We start from the raw sequence: 18,326 nt of genomic DNA, 5'->3' as shown, positions 1-18,326 counted from the left end.
AGAGAGAGAGAGAGAGAGAGAGAGAGAGAGAGAGAGAGATAGGATTCTCCCAAATGCAACTGAAATTTGAAATTTTGATAATTTTTTTTTTTCACTTTCATCATCATTTCATTGAGTTTATGCAACAAATACCATGAAAAAATTCTAATTGAAAATTCTATTGTTTAAACGATGTAAAACTGTGTGTTTTTGTGGTTGCTAATCAATTCAATGATCACAATTATTACGATTCTACGAATTATCATATGATGATAAAATTTTTTTTTATCATCATCATCATCATATTAAATGACATCCGATATGATGATCTAATGGTTAATGACGTAACCACTAGTAAAAAATAATGAAAATAAAAAAAAAGCATAAGAAAAATTTCAAAAAAACATCATACGTATACCAGGTTTTTTCTCATTTCTCTCTCTCTCTTTTTTTCAAGCTAATCGCAGCTATGTATGCAGACAGAAATGCGAAAAAAAAAATCCAACAACAACAACAAAATAAAAATGAACAAAAGAAAAAAAAAGAGAGAAAATCCCGAAAAAGGTATTGTTCATTTATTGTTCATATATATGGCCATACAGATCTAAGTATACCGATGTGAACAATATATAAATGTACAACAAAATGAAAATTTCGAAAGAGTCGTCAGTGAAAAAAAAAACCTAGTTACTGTTTTGAAAATAACACAAATTACATCAGTCAGTATGGTTATTATAAATGTGAAATGTGGCCGTTTCGAATGAATCACCGGATTCGTTTTGTCTTTTATGGAACGAAATTTTTTTTTGTGCAAAAAAAAAATTGTGTCAAGCGTGTTTGTTAGGTCGATGGATTGGATCAAAAAAAAAATCCCAAGTTAATTAATTTACAACAATACGTGCTACTTCTGACGATGATAATGATTTTCATTTAGTTTTTCTTTTTACATCAATAATATATTGTTTCATCGATCAATTCGTAGGTGAGTATGTTTTTGTTTTGATAAAATTTCATTTTCCAAGAAACAATAAACAAAAAAAACGTGATAATTTTTTTCAAGAGTTATCCAAGAGTTAAGGTGAACACTTTTGAAAATAATGATAATCTATCAATCGACAAATTGATTCTAATCAAATTTAAATGTAATCATATTATTGATTCGATTTATTTATAACTTCAAAATGCGAAATGCCCAATGACATTATATTTTTTTTTTAATAAATAATCAATTAATGAAAAAAATTATTAATTCGAAGTAAATGATCAAAATGATGAAGTAGAGATAATGTTAAAGGATGAGAATATAATGATAAATTATAAAAACAAATAAAAAAAAATTCAGATAACTAGAAGAAATTTTCTGCAAATATTAATGTTCCAAATGAAATTGATAGTAGTGGTTTCTTTTTTTTTTTTGAATTTTGGTTTCTATTGTGTTTGCGAGACTGTGTGTGTGTGTGTGTGTGTTTGTAAATTGCCGTTTAAAAATGAGAGAAACCAGTTTTTTTATATTTTTTTTATATATTTTCCACCCGCGCAATATTCATCATCATTATTATTATGATGATAAATAAAGAAATTTCGGTTATTTTTGGTATCAAAAACCTAAAGATGTTTACAAAATAACAATGGATGGATGTTTGGATGTTTGTACCGATTAAGTGAGAACAAATAAGACACAACAACAACAACAACAAAATGAAAATTGAGTGTATTTTCTCTTGGTTTTGGTCATTTGAGTCGGAAAAAGTATGAGTGAACAAAAAAAAACAACACGACTTTCTTCTATAGAACAAACTATATTTATATGATGAATATTTGTTTTTTTTAATATTTCATCAAACAAATATATGAATCACAAACAACAACAACAAAACAAAAGAAAAACCGACTACTAAAGTGATCGCCATTATTGATGATGATGATGATGATGATGATGTATTGCACAATGAAGATGAAATGAAAATATAATAAATATATAAACAAACAAAAATAGTCATTGTTCATTGTTGTTTGTTTGTTGTTCCAGCCACGATTTTTGTTGTTGTTGTTTCACATTCATTTTATTATGTTTTGTGATTGAGTTCAAAGTTTTATTTTTTTTTTTTCGTACATTCGAATCATTGAATAACATGGTGTTGATGTGATATGATATACAATCGATTGTATTATTATTATTATTATTATTATCGATTGTTGTTTATGTATGAATAATCGATAATAATAATATTCATTATTTATCGTTCTTCATTGGCTTCCGGTTTTTTCTTCTGTTTGGTGTATTGTGTTTTCTTTTTTCTTTTATTTTTTTTTGTTATTGTTATTGAATCACTATGCAACGATGTACCAATAACAACAACAACAACAACAACATCATCATCATTTATAATCGTGAATAATTGAATTTGTGTTGAAAATTGAATTTTTTCTCGTTTTGTTTGCCTGTCGGGTAAATGGAACCAAAAAAAAAAAAAAAAAAAACTGGAACAAACCAGAAAAACATTTCTATTCAAATTGATGGTAAGTATTTAAATGTTTTTGTTGATGATGAAATTTTCACAAATATATATCCGGGTACCGTATACATAAATTCTGAGAATCATAATTCATATTTTAAGGTAACAAGAGAAAGAAAGAGTAGGAGAGAGAGAGGTAAAAGAGGGAAAAAATTCTGGGACACACAAACACAACAAAAAAAAAAACATGACCAGATGTTGAATTTTGATTTCATTTTTTTTTGTCAATAAAATTTATGAGCAAAAAAATAAATAAATAAATATAGGTAGAATAAATTCCAAATATCAAATGGGAAAAAAACCGGTTGTCGATTCTAAAAAAAAAATGAAAATGAAAATGAAAATATTTTTTCTCCAACATGGTAATGTAAAAATGGTTTTTCTCATTACCATTTGGTGAATAAACATGAAAGAGACCTTGGCATTAATTTTTCATTCAATTTTGGATCGGAACTTTTTTCCACTCGATCGTCATTCGATCAAATAAGCAAATGAATTGATGAAACAAAAAAAAAAAGAATTTTTCTGCCGAATCGATTTGATTTTTTTTTTCGTTTTGATTCGATCCTATATCCATACACACACAGACACACAAACACACACACGAACGAACTGTGGATGCACAATTTAATTGGTTGATGAGTAGTGAAAAAAAACCAAAAAAAAAAAAAAAAAAAATTTAGCAATTATTTCGACGAAATTCATTATCGGTCACACAATTTCTAAGATTTTGGCTATATATTATAAATAATAACTAAATCCGGACGAATTCAAATATTAAAATTTTCGATTTCAATCGAATTTTCACAATTTTCTCTTCTAATACATTTCAATACATTTTACATCGCTTTTGCACATTACATGTACTAATGAGTAATGTGTAAATTATAAACAAAATTGTTTGTTTTTTTTCTATTTCAATCCATTTTTGCTAAACATTTTCTTGTTGCCAGTTATTTTAATGCATTTTTTATGATTTTATTATAAATGAAGGTTAAACCTGAATATTAGTTGTGTCGGGAATCAGCTTGTGTTATCATAAGAAAAAAAAATTCGCATTTTAATCTAGAATTTTTTTTTTGTTGTTGTTTTGTTTTGTTTTTCGTAGAATTCAATTTTTTAATGTCATTTATTATCATTGGAAAAAAAAGATTGATTTTCGTGATTTGATTTTATGCATCCATATGGGCAGTTATTTTTTTTTTTTTTTTTTTTTTTTTTTTTTTTTTTTTTTTTTTTTTTGAAAGAAAACTTATTTTAAATGAGAATTTCATTTTCTCTAAAAAAAAGTTTTCAAATTGAATTTTTCTCTTCTTACCATCATCATCATCATCATCGAATAGAGACGAAGAGCTCTCAAGTTTTGAACGATAAGAACAATATTGTTGAAATTGTTCGATTGGGGCATGCGTTCGAAATAATAATTATAAAAAAAAATAATGAAAATTCAAAAATAAAGTTAAACATTCTAATTTTATCATTTGCTTTTTTTCATTTCAATTTTTTCTTCTCCTTTTCATCTTAGGTTTTTCTTTCTCATCTTCAATTCAATTAAATTCAACATTTGTGTTTTTTTATAATTACATTTTTTATCAAATTCAATTTTTAACCAAATAAAAGAAAAAAATGTCTCCAAATAATCATCCAAATGATAAACAACAACAAAACGAAATTATGATGAATTTTATGCATCCATCATCATCATCATCATCATTATCATCATCATCATCATCATCATCATCTGATCCATCGGCTTCAATCATGTCGAAACCTGGTTTGATTAAATTGAAAAATAATAATCACCAAAATGATTATGGTGATGATGACTACAAAGAACATACAGCTACAATTACATCGGAATCCGGTATCGATGATGATTATGAATCATCATCTTCAGAACAATGTCCAACCCTCGTGCCTACATTAGAAGAATTTTATGATGGACAATCCGTATTCATTACAGGTGGTACCGGATTTGTTGGTAAAGTTTTGATTGAAAAATTACTTTATGAATTTCCAACAATGGGTAATATTTATGTCATGTTACGGCCAAAATCTGGTCAACTAATACGACGACGACTGGAAAAATTGACCGAATGTCAAGTATTTGATCGTATACGTCAACAATATCCAGAACGGTTACAAAAACTTAAGGCTATTAGTGGTGATATTCGCTATCCAGGATTGGGTATCAATCCAATCGATCTACAAACAATACGTGATAATGTTTCAATTATTTTTCATTCGGCTGCAACGATTCGTTTTGATGAACCATTAAAATATGCTTTATTAATCAATACATTGGGCACAAAACGTGTGGTACAATTGGCGAAAAAATTAACAAATCTTCGTTCATTCGTACATGTTTCAACGGCATATTGTACGGTAGATAAACGAAAAATCGATGAATGTGTGTATTTTGAACCGATTTCACCGGATAAAATTCTTGAAATGGCTGAGTAAGTTTGATTTATAATCAATCAAAGAAAATAATTTCTAAATATATTAATTTTCTCTTCGGAATAGTTGGATGAATGACGACACTATGAATCGATTGACCAAAACGCTATATCGTGGTCGGCCATGTTCATATCATTACACAAAATCATTGGCCGAACATTTATTGGCCGAAGAAGTGGCAAATGGTTGTTTTTATCAATCAAAAACAAAAAACACTACCACGACCACAATAATGGATGATGATAACATTGAATCAAATGATACAAAATGGCGTCCATTTCCAGCAGCAATTGTTCGACCATCAATAATAACACCATCATGGAATGAACCATTTCCCGGTTGGGTTGATAATTATAATGGATTTACCGGATTTTTAGTTGTCAGTGGTAAAGGTATTCTACGTTCAATGAATGTACAAAAAGATTATCTGTGTGATCTAATACCAGTGGATGTGGTCATCAATACATGTATATTATCGGCATGGTATATTGCCGTTCATCATTATAAACATTCAAAATTTCCACGAACATTAACAACATCGGCAACAACAATGTCCGATAATCGTCAATGTTCAGATAATAATGAAATATTTGTTGTTAATTGTGTGACAGGTGCACACAATCCAATCACATGGAATCAATTACGTAATATTTCAATGCCATTAATGTGCCGTTATCCATCGATGGAAATGTTTCGTGTGCCGAATGTACGATTTCATCGTTCCAAAATGATAAATCAAATCAATGTATATCTTGAACATACTATACCAGCATTCGTTGTGGATTTCCTATTCAAATTCATGGGTTTCTCACCAATGTAAGTTTGTGAACAAGAAAGAAAATATTTTCTAGAATCTCATTTAAAAGTAAAAGAAACAAAATTTATTCATCAATGAAAACAATGAAGAATGAAATTCTTCTTACCCGTTTGTTTCTTTCATTGGTCATTGTCTATTCATTAGTTTTATTTATTTTTGATGAAATTTTCTGCTGCCCCATCACACAATTATCATTATCATCATCTTATGACCAGAATAAAATTCGAACATAGAAAAAGGATATAGCCATTATAATCTAAATCTACACACTAATTTCATATGAAGTAATAATAATCATAAAATGGTAGTGTAAACAAGAAACAAAGAGATAATCATAATAGTAATGAACTGGACAACAGTGCAATGTCTGTTTTGTTTTGTGTCCGTGTGTGTGTGTGTTTCGAATTGCTAAAATTCTTTAATTTTGATGGAAAATTTTCTTTCCAAAGAATTCTAATTTATTCTATTTTATTTATTTATTTACTTTCTAGCTTAAAATTAATTTCATTCATAATAGTGAAGAGAAATTCGTGTGTGTTTGAATGAAAAAGTGTTTAGTGTATTGCATCTACATTAAATCCTTTAGAAATGTACATTTAACGGTAATTTTTAATGGGTTTTCTCTTTCGTTTTTAGAAATTACCAGAACATTATATCTCGTATTCAATAATGTTGTTGGATCAATCTATTCTGGATCGATTTAGAAACAAATTGAAACTTTTATCCTTTTTTTTTCTTCATCTAAAATTCTTTGTTATCATTATTATTATTATAGATTGAATCAAGTTTATCAAAAAGTACACCGTGTTACAGATGCATTAGAATTTTTCACCACAAATGAATGGACATATACCGGCATGAATATGTTACGTTTGATTGAAGCAGCTGATTATGCATATCGTAATAATCAACGTAAAGAACTGATTAATAAAACATTATATGTTGATGGTGAAAAACACTTACAGAAACTACATGAACATCAACAACAGCAACAATCTATCATGGATGTATCGGAAAGATTTCCGATTGACATACGAAAATTGAATTGGCCAGATTATTTTCGTGATTATGTATTGGGTGTACGACGATTCCTATTGAAAGAAGATCCAGCTACTATACCACGTGCACAGAATCAATTATTTTTGTATGTTTTTGTTAAATATAATATATAATGATAATCATAATGATGATAATAACTTATAATTTAATTTTTTTCCAACAAATTTAGAATCTATATTGGTACAATGATGACAAAAATTTTGATTACTGGTACAATTTGTTATCAGCTTGTTTATCCACGTTCAATTGCACGGCAATCATTTAAAATGCTAAACACAACGACAACGATGACAATGACGAATAATCGAAAGCGTTTACCATTTACATACAACATTCTATCATCGATTCAATCATTGTTTTCATCCAAGTAATTGTTGTCAACGTCGGTGGTGGCAGACAAATGAAAGAACGGAAAATACTACAATAACGAAATTCCGGACATTTTCATATTTCATACATACATACATACATACAATCAATCAATCATCTAGTCGACAAACACTTTTTGAATTTTGGGCTAAATTCTTGTGACAAAAAAAAGGGAATGGAAAACAAAAACAATTCAATTAAACCAAAACAGCGTTGAATGGTTTCTCTCTTTTTCTCTCGCTCACATTCTGTCAACGTGTCTCAAAAAAAAAATTTTGTTGGGAAAAATAATTTTTTTTTGCATGAAATTTACAAATTTTATTTGCTTTATTCATTTCGAATTTGTTTTTTTCATATTCCGAATATATATATTTAAATTATGTCTGTCAACACGTATTGTCTTTTGTGCAGATTCCTTGGAAACATTGATTTTTTTTCAGCCAAATTTTCCTGTTTTTTTTTCTCTCTACTTTTTATTCATTTACTTCTTCAATTTGTGAATTTTCTTAAAATTTTTCCATCCATTGTTTTTGACGATGAATGAAGAATTGAAACCGAAACAAAATTTTTCTCTAAAATTATTTCTATTTATTTGAAGTTTTGTCTTTTAAAAAAAAATAAATAAATAAAAGTTCAAATTTCAACGTCTAAGTCTATTTTGAATTGATAACACTTTTTTTTGCTGTTGTTTCTCTCGTTTTCAAATTTTCGAATGTCAATTCTGTGAAAATTCCTTTTCATCATCTTTAATCTAATAACTGTTTTTGTGGTTAATGAGTCTAGAATTGATTTATGAATCGTGGTTGGGCGACAAAAAAAGAAACTATTATTAATTTATTTTCATGTAATATTAGGATTGAATTCAGAACAGCTTCTGAAATAGCGAAATATAATACTATTTCTATACTATATTTTGTGGTTCGTTTCATTCGTTTGATTGTTCTTCTCTGAATGATTGCACAAATTCACACCTCCTTATCATTATTGTAATCATGTCGAAAAAATTTTCTTCAATTACCAAAAAAAACGGAAATAGAAAAAAACAAGAGAAAGAGAAAATTCTTTGAAAAACTCTTGAACTCATCATTTTGGTTTCAAATTTCTTTGTATTTGTCCAGAGCAAAGAACCGAAACATGTTTGGCATTTAATCACTACAGAATTTAGCAAATATAAAATAATAATAATAATAATAATGATGGACCAAAGAATGTCCGAATCCGAAAAAGAGAATGGAGAAAACTAAAACTTGACGGCGACAACCGACCGACCGACTTTTAGAGTTTTTTCTTTGTACGATTATGACGAAAATTAAATTAAAAAGCAACAATGATGATGAATCAACGATGATGATGATGATAATAATAATGATAAACAAATAGAAAGAATATAAAAAAAAATAAAAATGACAGCAGCATTGAAAATAATCAACTTTCGATTTTTTTTCTTCAAATAACAAAAAAGACCTTCGTTTTATTTCTGAAGATGAAACAGAAAAGTTTTTTTTTTTGCTATTGGAACAACAACAACAACAACTTGAACAATATATTAAAACATCCACCCTCATGTCATATCTATGTACCCCATTTTTTTCATCATCATCATCATCATCTATCTTTTGATGATCATAAATAAATTCAATTATTTCATCATCATAAGAACTAAACGAAAAAAAAACCTGAACAATCATACAAATGACGTAGTTGCACTAACTTCGAGATAATTTGTCCAGATGTTTTGAATTTTTTCACCAAATTCATACATTTCTATGGTTTCTCATCATTTTTTTTTATATAACAATAGTTTGTTTTTTCATAAATGAAAAACAATGCTGCTGTTGATAATGTCAATATATATATTTTTTTTCTATCATCATTTGTCCATAGAACAAGTTCACATCATAGAGAATCTATTTTTCAAACTATTCATCAGAATCGTCACACCTTAATACAAATAAATAAGAATCTCTAAATGAAAAAAAAACTGAATATATCATATTCCTTTGTTTACTATGACAAAATAATGATAACATTCCAATTATAATAATAAAGAATATATATAAATCCTCTTCGAACATTTCGCAGATATATATACAGAAAAATTGACAATGATAATGAAGATGAAAATGAAAATATCCATATCAAATATCGGAAAACTTTTTATTCAGCTAGATTATTATAAGCTATGAAAATAATAATGTTATCTTTAATTCAAGCTTAAGTCATATTCATGATAGATGTGATAGTCATCAACATCATCATTTTTTTACTGTCATTTTATTTATTTTAGTTGGCTACATTTCAACCAATTTTTTTTGTTTTGTTTGACCAAAACAAAGTCATCCGGTTTAATGGATGTTGATGGTGAACGACATTTTTAGTGTGCAAACAAACCGACAAACCAACTAACCAACCAACCAACCGAAAGGTATGAAACAAGGATTTTGGCTAGATTTTTTTTTCCATTCCATTCACTTTGTTTTGTTTGATTTGTAAGAAGAAAAAGAAAATTTTTCCTTTGTCCAACTTGTATGTGTGTGTGTGTGTGTGTGTATTTGGCGAGAACAATAAGAATCCGGATAAGGTTTATTTAGAGTGGAATAAGCTCTTTTGAGTTACAATATAACAGTTACCGTTAGTTTATTTCGCTTACCCTTATTCCATTATATTATTACTTTTTGTTTTCTTATATAATTCTTTGCTATTGTCATCATTGTGCATTGGTCTAGTCTACTATTCTCGTATTGTTGTTGTTTTAGTTTTTAAGCCGATTTCGGTTCATTAATTTGCATCTTGTGTTTGTGTGTGTGTGTGTGTCGAAGCAAAGTCTGTATATTTATGCTATCACTTCATAATTCTATTCTATTCTGTTTCTATAAATTGGCTTTTATGGAGTGCAGGAATTTTTTTTTGCACCATTTTCTTTATTTATTTAATTTTTTTTTCATTCTATTTAGCGTTCCTGTGTTATCTTGCCAAAAAACATTCATTTATTCATTCATTTTGGTTTGATAGAATATTCTGTTCTGTTTTTTGTTGTTGTTGTTGTTTTTCGTTAAATTTGTGCATTTGTGATGGTGTAATGTCCCAAACACTGCATACATTACGATACCTGTGTGTCTGTTTGTCTGCCTACAGGGGAAATGATTGTACAATGGACGAAGAAAATTTTTATTTTCCACCATATATGCTTCTCCTTGAAAATTTTGGTGTCCATTTTTTATTCTTTGTTCTCTGGTGATGGATAAATTTTCTTGAAGATTCTTTGTCAAATCATATTTTATTTGAATTTATTCCATTCTATTTTCCATTTTAATTCTGGAATATCTATTTTTCATTTATGTTTTTTTTTATCCAGCCTAATAAAATTGAAACTTTTTTGTTTTTCCACTCATTTTGATCATGTTTGATGATTTGCTTAAGTGATGATGACACCCAGAATTATTGTTATTGTGAGACGGGAAAAAAACTTTTATTTTATCCTAAATACTCAATCAAATAGTAGATGTAGCAATAATGTTTTTTTTTTTACTTTGGTCATTTGACTGATTTCCTTACTGTCTGTGTGTGGTTGAGTTTTCAATGTCTGTCGTACACACTGTTTTTTTTTGTATATAACGAACTGATGGTTTGCGAATCGATTGACAATTCTCGATGGACCATAAAGGTTTTAGAACTGTATATTGAAAATAGATTTTTCACCATGATCAAGATCATCGATGGATTCGAAAGATTCGAATATTTTATATCGTCACTGACTCGTTGGTAGATGGCGATACATGTCTCAATTTTTTTTATTATGATTATCAAAATAATTATTTTTGTGTGATGTTTGTGTAAGATAAATAAAGGTGATGTTGATGATTCTATATTTAGATATAGATTCTAATAAAGTTCATCATTTTCTTGTTTTTCGATGAAAGGAATTGATTTTTTTTTTTTTGGAGTTTTACTCTGGTTCGAATTCAAATCGATTCAGTTCGGTTGGTCCCATTACCAACTTCATCATCATCATCATCATCAATAACAAAAGAATAGTCATCGAAGCGTTAAGAAATGTTAATAATCTTTTTCATTATCATTATCAATAGTGGCTATATCCGAATTACATCAGCCCGTAGAAATCCTAAAGAGAATTTGATGACATCGATTATTATTATATCAAATATATCTGATGTATGTGTGTTTTTTGTTTTTGTTTCGGATCCACAACATCATTATCCGAGAAGAAAAAGGAAAAGAATTATGTTTCTATTTTTCTATTGAAAAATAATAATAATGATGACGATGATTCATTCATTATTAAAAAAGAAAAAAAATATTCATTATTACTGTCTTGTTTACGGTTATTTTGTTGTTGATTTTATTCTCTAATTCTGTTTCTCAAAAAATGGGGTGTGGTCATGGTCATAGTTGTTTGATGATTTTTGGGATGAAAATAATAATATTTTATTTATTTGTTTGTTTCAATTTTAGTAGTCAGATAGATAGATATATAGAAAAAATAACAATAGACAAAAAATAGCCGACTAAACTTTTTTGTTTCTGTTATTGTTTTGAATGTGAAAAGAAAATTAACGAACAAAAATTTCATGATGATGATGATGGTGATGATAATGATCATGATAAAAATAATGGATACAAGCAATTTTCACCATTTATTGAAAACAGTGAACACACACAAACACACACACATACTCACTTAACGAATTTTTCAAGACTCAAAAACAACAACCAACAGAATGCAAGATTTGAAATAATCAATTTGATGATATACAATTTATTTAACTACAAGATTCTGGTTCTTATATCCATCATCATCATCATCATCATCATCATCATCAGCCATAATGAGAGCAAATAAAAAAAAAATCAAGCTATAAAATTAACCCAGAAGGTCCATCCATCCATTTGGATGATTTTCATTCTGATAATGATTACGATGATGATGATGATGAAAATTCTGCTGGTTGTGGTTTTTAAGTCTTGGAAATTTGAGATAATTCTCGTTCTTTTTTTTTCTTTCTCTCTTCGGACTTTTTAATAAATAATGGTGAAAAAAGAGCCTGTGTTCATTATATTTTATATCATCAAAAAAAAAAAAGAAAAGAAAAGAATTTTTTCTTTGCATCAAGAATTTTCATCATCTTCATTAACGAACAAAAACATTCATTAGGCAAACGTTTTCTTTTTCTCATTACTTTTACTATATTCTTTGAAAATTGACTCAATTTTCATTTTTTTTTTTTTCGTTTTGGTTGTTGTTTCGAAAATCTTTTTTTAGGCAAAAAAAATTCTATAAAAAAATGATGATGATGACAATAATAAATCCTTTATTTTTAAAAAAAATTTTGATGAAATCTATTGTTTCTATAGAATTTAAAATTATTAATACAATCTTCTCGAAAAGTTAGGTTAGGTTAGGTTAGGTTAGGTTAGGTTAGGTGAAAAATCTTGTTGTGAAGATTTTCAAAGAAATCATTGACATTCGAGATTTTCTTTTGTAATTTTTTTTTAGAAAAAAGATCAGAATTATTTTTGTTTTGCTTTTCCATCAAATATAATATCATCATCTTGTGACAGCTAAACACATAAGGTAAAAATATTTTTTTTTTAATCTCCAATATCAATGACGTTTGTACGTACCAAATGAAATTTGAATGAACAAACAAAATTTATGCCATTACCTAAGAAATCATCATCTTATATCGTTGAAACTTTATTTCAAAGTTCATTTCAAATCAACTGATAATAATGATCATCAGGCAAGTCAAATTCAAATCAATTTGTAAATTAAATTTTGTTTTTCTTACCGAATGATCAAAAACAATAAAAAATGATATATTTTCCACACAAACAAACATTGGAAAAAAATTGGGTCGTTCACTTGGATTATTCGTGAATTTTTCTTTCTCTATTAAATTCTCTAATGACATTTATTTTTTCGACTTTTTTATCCGCATATATTCTCAATAATAACAAAAAAAACATTGTTTACTGTGGTTCGTTCTTAACCATCATCGTCATCATCATCATTAAATTTAGGTTGATGATGGTAATTAAAATGTGAAATGAATGTAGAAATAATAATGAAAATAATAGAATAATGGGAAAGCGAAAAAAAATTAAATCCAAAAGGAAAAACACAAATGAGCAAATGAACAGATTGAAAAAATATTAGTTCAATGTCAAATTGTAAATTGGGATCTTTTTTGTAATGGTTATGATGGAACCTATCTATAATCAGAACTGATGATGATGATAATGATTTTTGATGCTTGTTGTTGTTCTGCTGTTTTGGATCAATAAAAAATCAATCGTTTCTATTTCTCCACATTGATTCCCACTATTTATTTTATTTTCAACTGTTGTTTTCGCTATAATTTCGGTAGCTTGAATCATCTTGAATGTTTTGATCATGAACGCAATCGAAAATTGAAATAATAATAAATAAAAACATGCAATTTGATATCAATAATTTATGTGAGCGGTTGTAGAAAAAAAAATATGAAAAATATATTATTGATCAATATAACACTATATACAAAAGAAATATATTAATTGAATCAAAACAAACACTCTTCACGAATATAAACACATAAAAAAATTTAGGTATAGAATCTGTATCTGGTTCATATTGATGATGGTGGCAATTAACCTAAGAAAAAGAGAGAGAGAGAATGGTACTTTATAAGATATTCTACATAATGATAATAATCTCACATATGTGTCTGTGTGTGTGTGTGGTTCCTTCATGTGTATTAGAATCGATTTAAAGAATTTTTCACATTTTCTTTCTTTATCGGTGTTTGGTTCTGGTTTCATTTCATGTGAAATTGCATTATTATTATGATTGCTATTGTCGTGATGAATCCAATCTGGTTTTTTTCAATAATAATGATAAAAAATAAGAATTCTTAATATTTTTTATCACGATTATGATGATGATGATCTTTATTAATTATGACGATCATGTTGATGATGAAATTCACTAATGTACCCATGATGATGATGATGATCAAGGCCGATTCTGTTATTTGAAAGAAAACAGCTACCCTAAAAGAACAAAAAAACAAAACTTATATACTCCGAACGAATTGGAATTCCAATTTTTTTTTTTTTGATTTCATCATCATCGAATATTTTTTTTTCTCAATTCTTTTTATTCCATGATTCTTTCTTGTTGTTTTTCCTTTCCTTCTTTTATTAATGAAAATCGATTAAATGTGTATGTGTGAAGATGGGATTGAATTTTACTTTCCCATAGTATTATACATAACTATTACAGTGGAATTGACTGAGTTCATACTTATCATTTTTGCACTAATCATATATCAAAAAATAGCTGTCGAAAAATTGGTAGTGAGAATCAATAAAAATAATTTTCGCTTTTTTTCTTATTATGATGATGATGTTGATGTTGTTGATGGTTCATGGAAAAAAAAATCTAATGGAATTTTTTTAATAATCAAAAAAAACCAAAAGAAAAAACACAATGAAACAACAAAAAAAACATGTAATGGAAATAAATTAGAAAAAAGAAATAATGAAAAATTTTTAATATTCTGGATCGATTTTTTGAATTATTTTTTTTTTGACGATGATCGAGTGAAACTCACCTGAATCACCATGTGTGCATGTAATCAATTCTGGTAATTTGTGATTTCAGAATTTTCTTTTATAGAAAGTTTTTCATTTTTTTCTGTTAAAATTTTCAAAAAAAAAAAAAAATTTCATCCATCCAAAGCAATCATTTGTCAATCCTCATCCACTAATCATTGACTAAATTAATGATATTTGATTGAAAATACGAAAATCAAAAAAAAAAAAAAAAAAAATTTCTCCTCGAAATTTTGCTAATTATTGAATGAATAAATATCGTCGTTTTTTCCACTGAGTACAAAGATTAACATATGAAAATGAAATTTAGATTTTGCGAAACAGGAATAAAAATTTTTGGTGAATTCCGAAAATAGAATTCTCATGTTTAAAATCGTACAATTTTCCTGTTTATATTTTTACGTAGTATTCACATCGATATTCATCGACATGAATTCAATTCTATAAATCATCATTATTTTGTTTCGCTTACAATTGAAGAATTTTTTCAATTATTGATTTCATATTCCATCACACGGCAGGAAAATTTTACAAAAATTAAGATTTGAATAAAGATATCGCTTGCTGTGATCATCATCACAAATATTTTCATCATCGGTAATGGTGTGGGTTGCTTTCCCTCCAGTTTTTTGTTTTGATTCGAGAATAAAATTTTCAAACACCGACATGAATTTCATAGAGTGTTTACATTTTGAAAAAAATTGTTCCTTGCATAAATACCACTTTTTTGAATGTCTATGCTTAAGCTTCTTCTTTTCCCTTTCCATTCATCATCATTCTAATTTTTCAGTTGCTGTATTAGACGAATCTTCATTCTTAAAATCTTTAATTAATTTGTACAGGTACAGTTGTCCATGAACTTGAAAAAAATTTGTTTGTTTGTTTTTTTTTTTTTTTTGAAAATAGTTTCCATCATCCTACATTGAATTTCCTTTTCTTTTCTTTTACTTTTCATTTCGTTTGTTTGTTTGTTCATGGATTTTCTTAATGAAAAAATATTCATAGTTATTTTTTTGTTGAATTTGATAAATATTGATGATGCTTGTGTATGTGACAAGGTCATAGAACATCATTGCATTCAAACTCGTTCAATCGTATTTTTTTTCTCTCTTTCTTGAGCGATGTAACCAACCTCAACAGAAAAAAAACAGACAAACAGAAGAAGAAAAAACCGAAAAAGAAAAAAGTTTTAAGTCAATTTGCAATTTTTTTTTTACACAACAAACTTGTCCATGAAAGAAAAAATTAATTCAATCCAATGCATTGATAAAAGTGGAAAGAAAAATTATGGAAATTTTTTTACTACTCTTTTGAGGATGATATAGTTGTCATTTACATAAATTAATCGCTTGTCATTCTGTTGTGCACATGATAATGATGATGACGATGTCTTTCATTAACAAACGACAAGAATCTTGAAAAAAATCCTGGTTCATCATTATCATCAATGTTTTCTTGGATATTAGATTAGATTATTTTCTTCTTTTTTTTTTTTTTTTTTGGTAATATGTATGTGTGGGCAAAAGGGTATGAAAAACAGAATAGTTGAAAACATGTTGAAATGTTTCACAATCAACAAATATGACATACGAACAACAACAACAACAACACTGAAAATTCTAAGATTAATTGCCATGATTTACATAAAAACCCATACACACACACACACACACATAGGCTCACTGGAACTAAAAGTGAAAACAAAATTATCAACATTCAAAGATTCGAAAGTTCCGTATTACGTATTTTATGTATGGTAGACATATATCAGTTCATCGTTTTTTGAATTGTTTTTTGTTGTTGCTGGTAACATATTGTATAAGTTATTGCTGTAGTTTTTTTTTTTTTTTGGTTAACTTTTGGTTTAATATTTGGAACGTTTATACATGGAAATTTTTTTCCCATTAGTATGCAGATGATAACATCCAAACATGATGATAAATTTTTGGAAAAATATGGTAACACTAACTTCGGATGTATGATAACCCTATGTGCAAGTTTGACAAGGGGGGCATTATTTTTGATGGATAAATTGGATTGCATAGTTCGATGGTAATCATCATCATTTGATAATAGACAAAGATTATATGATTATGATGACACAATGGTTAGAATAACTTAATATGTCAATTTCAATTTGATTAAACATTAAACATGATTTTTTCTTGATTATAATACCAAAATGAATGCATTTAACAAGGATAAATTCTTTCTACCTCTATTTGCAGGTGTATGTATTTATTCTAATCGAAACATACATACACCTGCAGATAGTTGTTTGCGTGACTTTTCTTTTCTATTAACGAACATGGTTTAGTTTGAAGTTATTCAAGTTAATTGCACACACACACACACACACACACACACACAAGCACACACACATTCGTTGTTTGTTAACTTTGTTTCAAACTGAATAACCTTTCACTTTGTAACAAATGACAATAATGGAACAACATTTGATTACGTAATTCATAAATAGACATAGATGTAGTTCATTTGAAAGGCAACGAACATAAAAATAATCAAAGTTAATAATGATAAATTGAATGCAAAAGTTTGTCATCTAAATACTACTCGGAAGTTAATCTGATTTACTACTGCTCTTTCGTAGTAACTGAGGTCCTCGGATGACCATACGGTTTTTTCAATCTCAATGTCAATTCACATCGGATGTCCATCTTTTTGCAGCCGTTTTTACAGCCTAAATATAAGCAATTAAACATTGAAAAATAAGAATCGAAAATAAGCCAAGAAAAGAAAAGATGCTTTACAAAAAAATTCAATGCGTTTGTGATAATAGATTCATCGAATTGGAAAAAAGATCCAGTTAGCGAATAAAATATTTGAATTCTCAAAAAAAAACATTCACATTCATTTTGGTTTTTTCTACCATCATCACCAGCAATCACACCCATTTATCCCAACCATTACTTGCAACTATTAAATACAACACATACACACACATCGAAATCGACACCTGGAAAGAATTCTTTTACCGGGACAGCATTTATCGATAATTTTTTTCTTTGTTTTCTTCAAAAATACTAATTCAAGGCATTGTCATCACCGAATCGAACCAAAAAAAAAAACATCAAAATTACATTAGCATTAGACATTTTGCACACCAGATAATGGGAAAAAACTAAAAAAAAAAAAAAATATCTAGCATTGGTTTATTACTATTATATCGACATCTGTGACAGTCACTAACCAATCAACTATCTAACCAAAAAAAAAAAGAACGGCAAGATTTCTATGAATATTCTCTCTGGTGGGTAGTACAAGTCGAAATAGATTGTCATCATTTATCGAATGTTTATAATAAATAGGGATATGATATTCATCTAGCCAACGGCAAATGGGCACTATAATAACACTATGAAAATAAAAATCGAAAACAATAAATGGTGAGATAAAGAAAAAAAAACAACATTAATAATGAAATTGGAATCGTGAAAATTGTAATAAACAATCCTGATCATCAGTATGATGGAAACGACAATTCTATT

The 18,326-nt window shown here is 27.7% G+C and overlaps 1 protein-coding gene across 4 annotated transcripts; it reads left to right on the top strand.

Moving 5' to 3' along the window:
- The first annotated feature begins 635 nt into the window (after positions 1 to 635).
- On the top strand, positions 636 to 7,846 carry LOC124491303 (fatty acyl-CoA reductase 1). Of its 4 annotated transcripts, none has more exons than XM_047053949.2 (5): positions 636 to 961; positions 4,116 to 4,954; positions 5,022 to 5,771; positions 6,548 to 6,916; positions 7,001 to 7,846. In XM_047053949.2, exons 2-5 carry the CDS (start codon positions 4,122 to 4,124, stop codon positions 7,200 to 7,202), a joined length of 2,154 nt encoding a protein of 717 aa, XP_046909905.2. In that variant the 5' UTR covers positions 636 to 961; positions 4,116 to 4,121; the 3' UTR covers positions 7,203 to 7,846. The 4 variants fall into 4 exon arrangements, with proteins under 4 accessions (XP_046909905.2, XP_075586343.1, XP_075586344.1 ...); XM_075730228.1 differs by having other exon boundaries at positions 661 to 961; positions 4,021 to 4,954; XM_075730229.1 differs by lacking the exon at positions 636 to 961 and adding an exon at positions 2,353 to 2,499 and having other exon boundaries at positions 4,021 to 4,954.
- Positions 7,847 to 18,326: the final 10,480 nt, after the last annotated feature.

This window comes from Dermatophagoides farinae, chromosome 4 (assembly GCF_024713945.1).
Source record: "Dermatophagoides farinae isolate YC_2012a chromosome 4, ASM2471394v1, whole genome shotgun sequence".
NCBI lineage: Eukaryota > Metazoa > Arthropoda > Arachnida > Sarcoptiformes > Pyroglyphidae > Dermatophagoides > Dermatophagoides farinae.
This window is presented reverse-complemented; position numbering and strand designations above follow the sequence as displayed.

What these genes read in the sequence shown, in the direction of transcription:
- LOC124491303 (XM_047053949.2), top strand. Translation starts at nt 4,122, where the DNA reads ATGTCTCCAAATAATCATCCAAATGATAAACAACAACAAAACGAAATT. An exon ending in TTCATGGGTTTCTCACCAAT is followed by an intron (nt 5,772 to 6,547) that starts GTAAGTTTGTGA and finishes TTATTATTATAG; the next exon opens with ATTGAATCAAGTTTATCAAA. An exon ending in GCACAGAATCAATTATTTTT is followed by an intron (nt 6,917 to 7,000) that starts GTATGTTTTTGT and finishes CAACAAATTTAG; the next exon opens with AATCTATATTGGTACAATGA.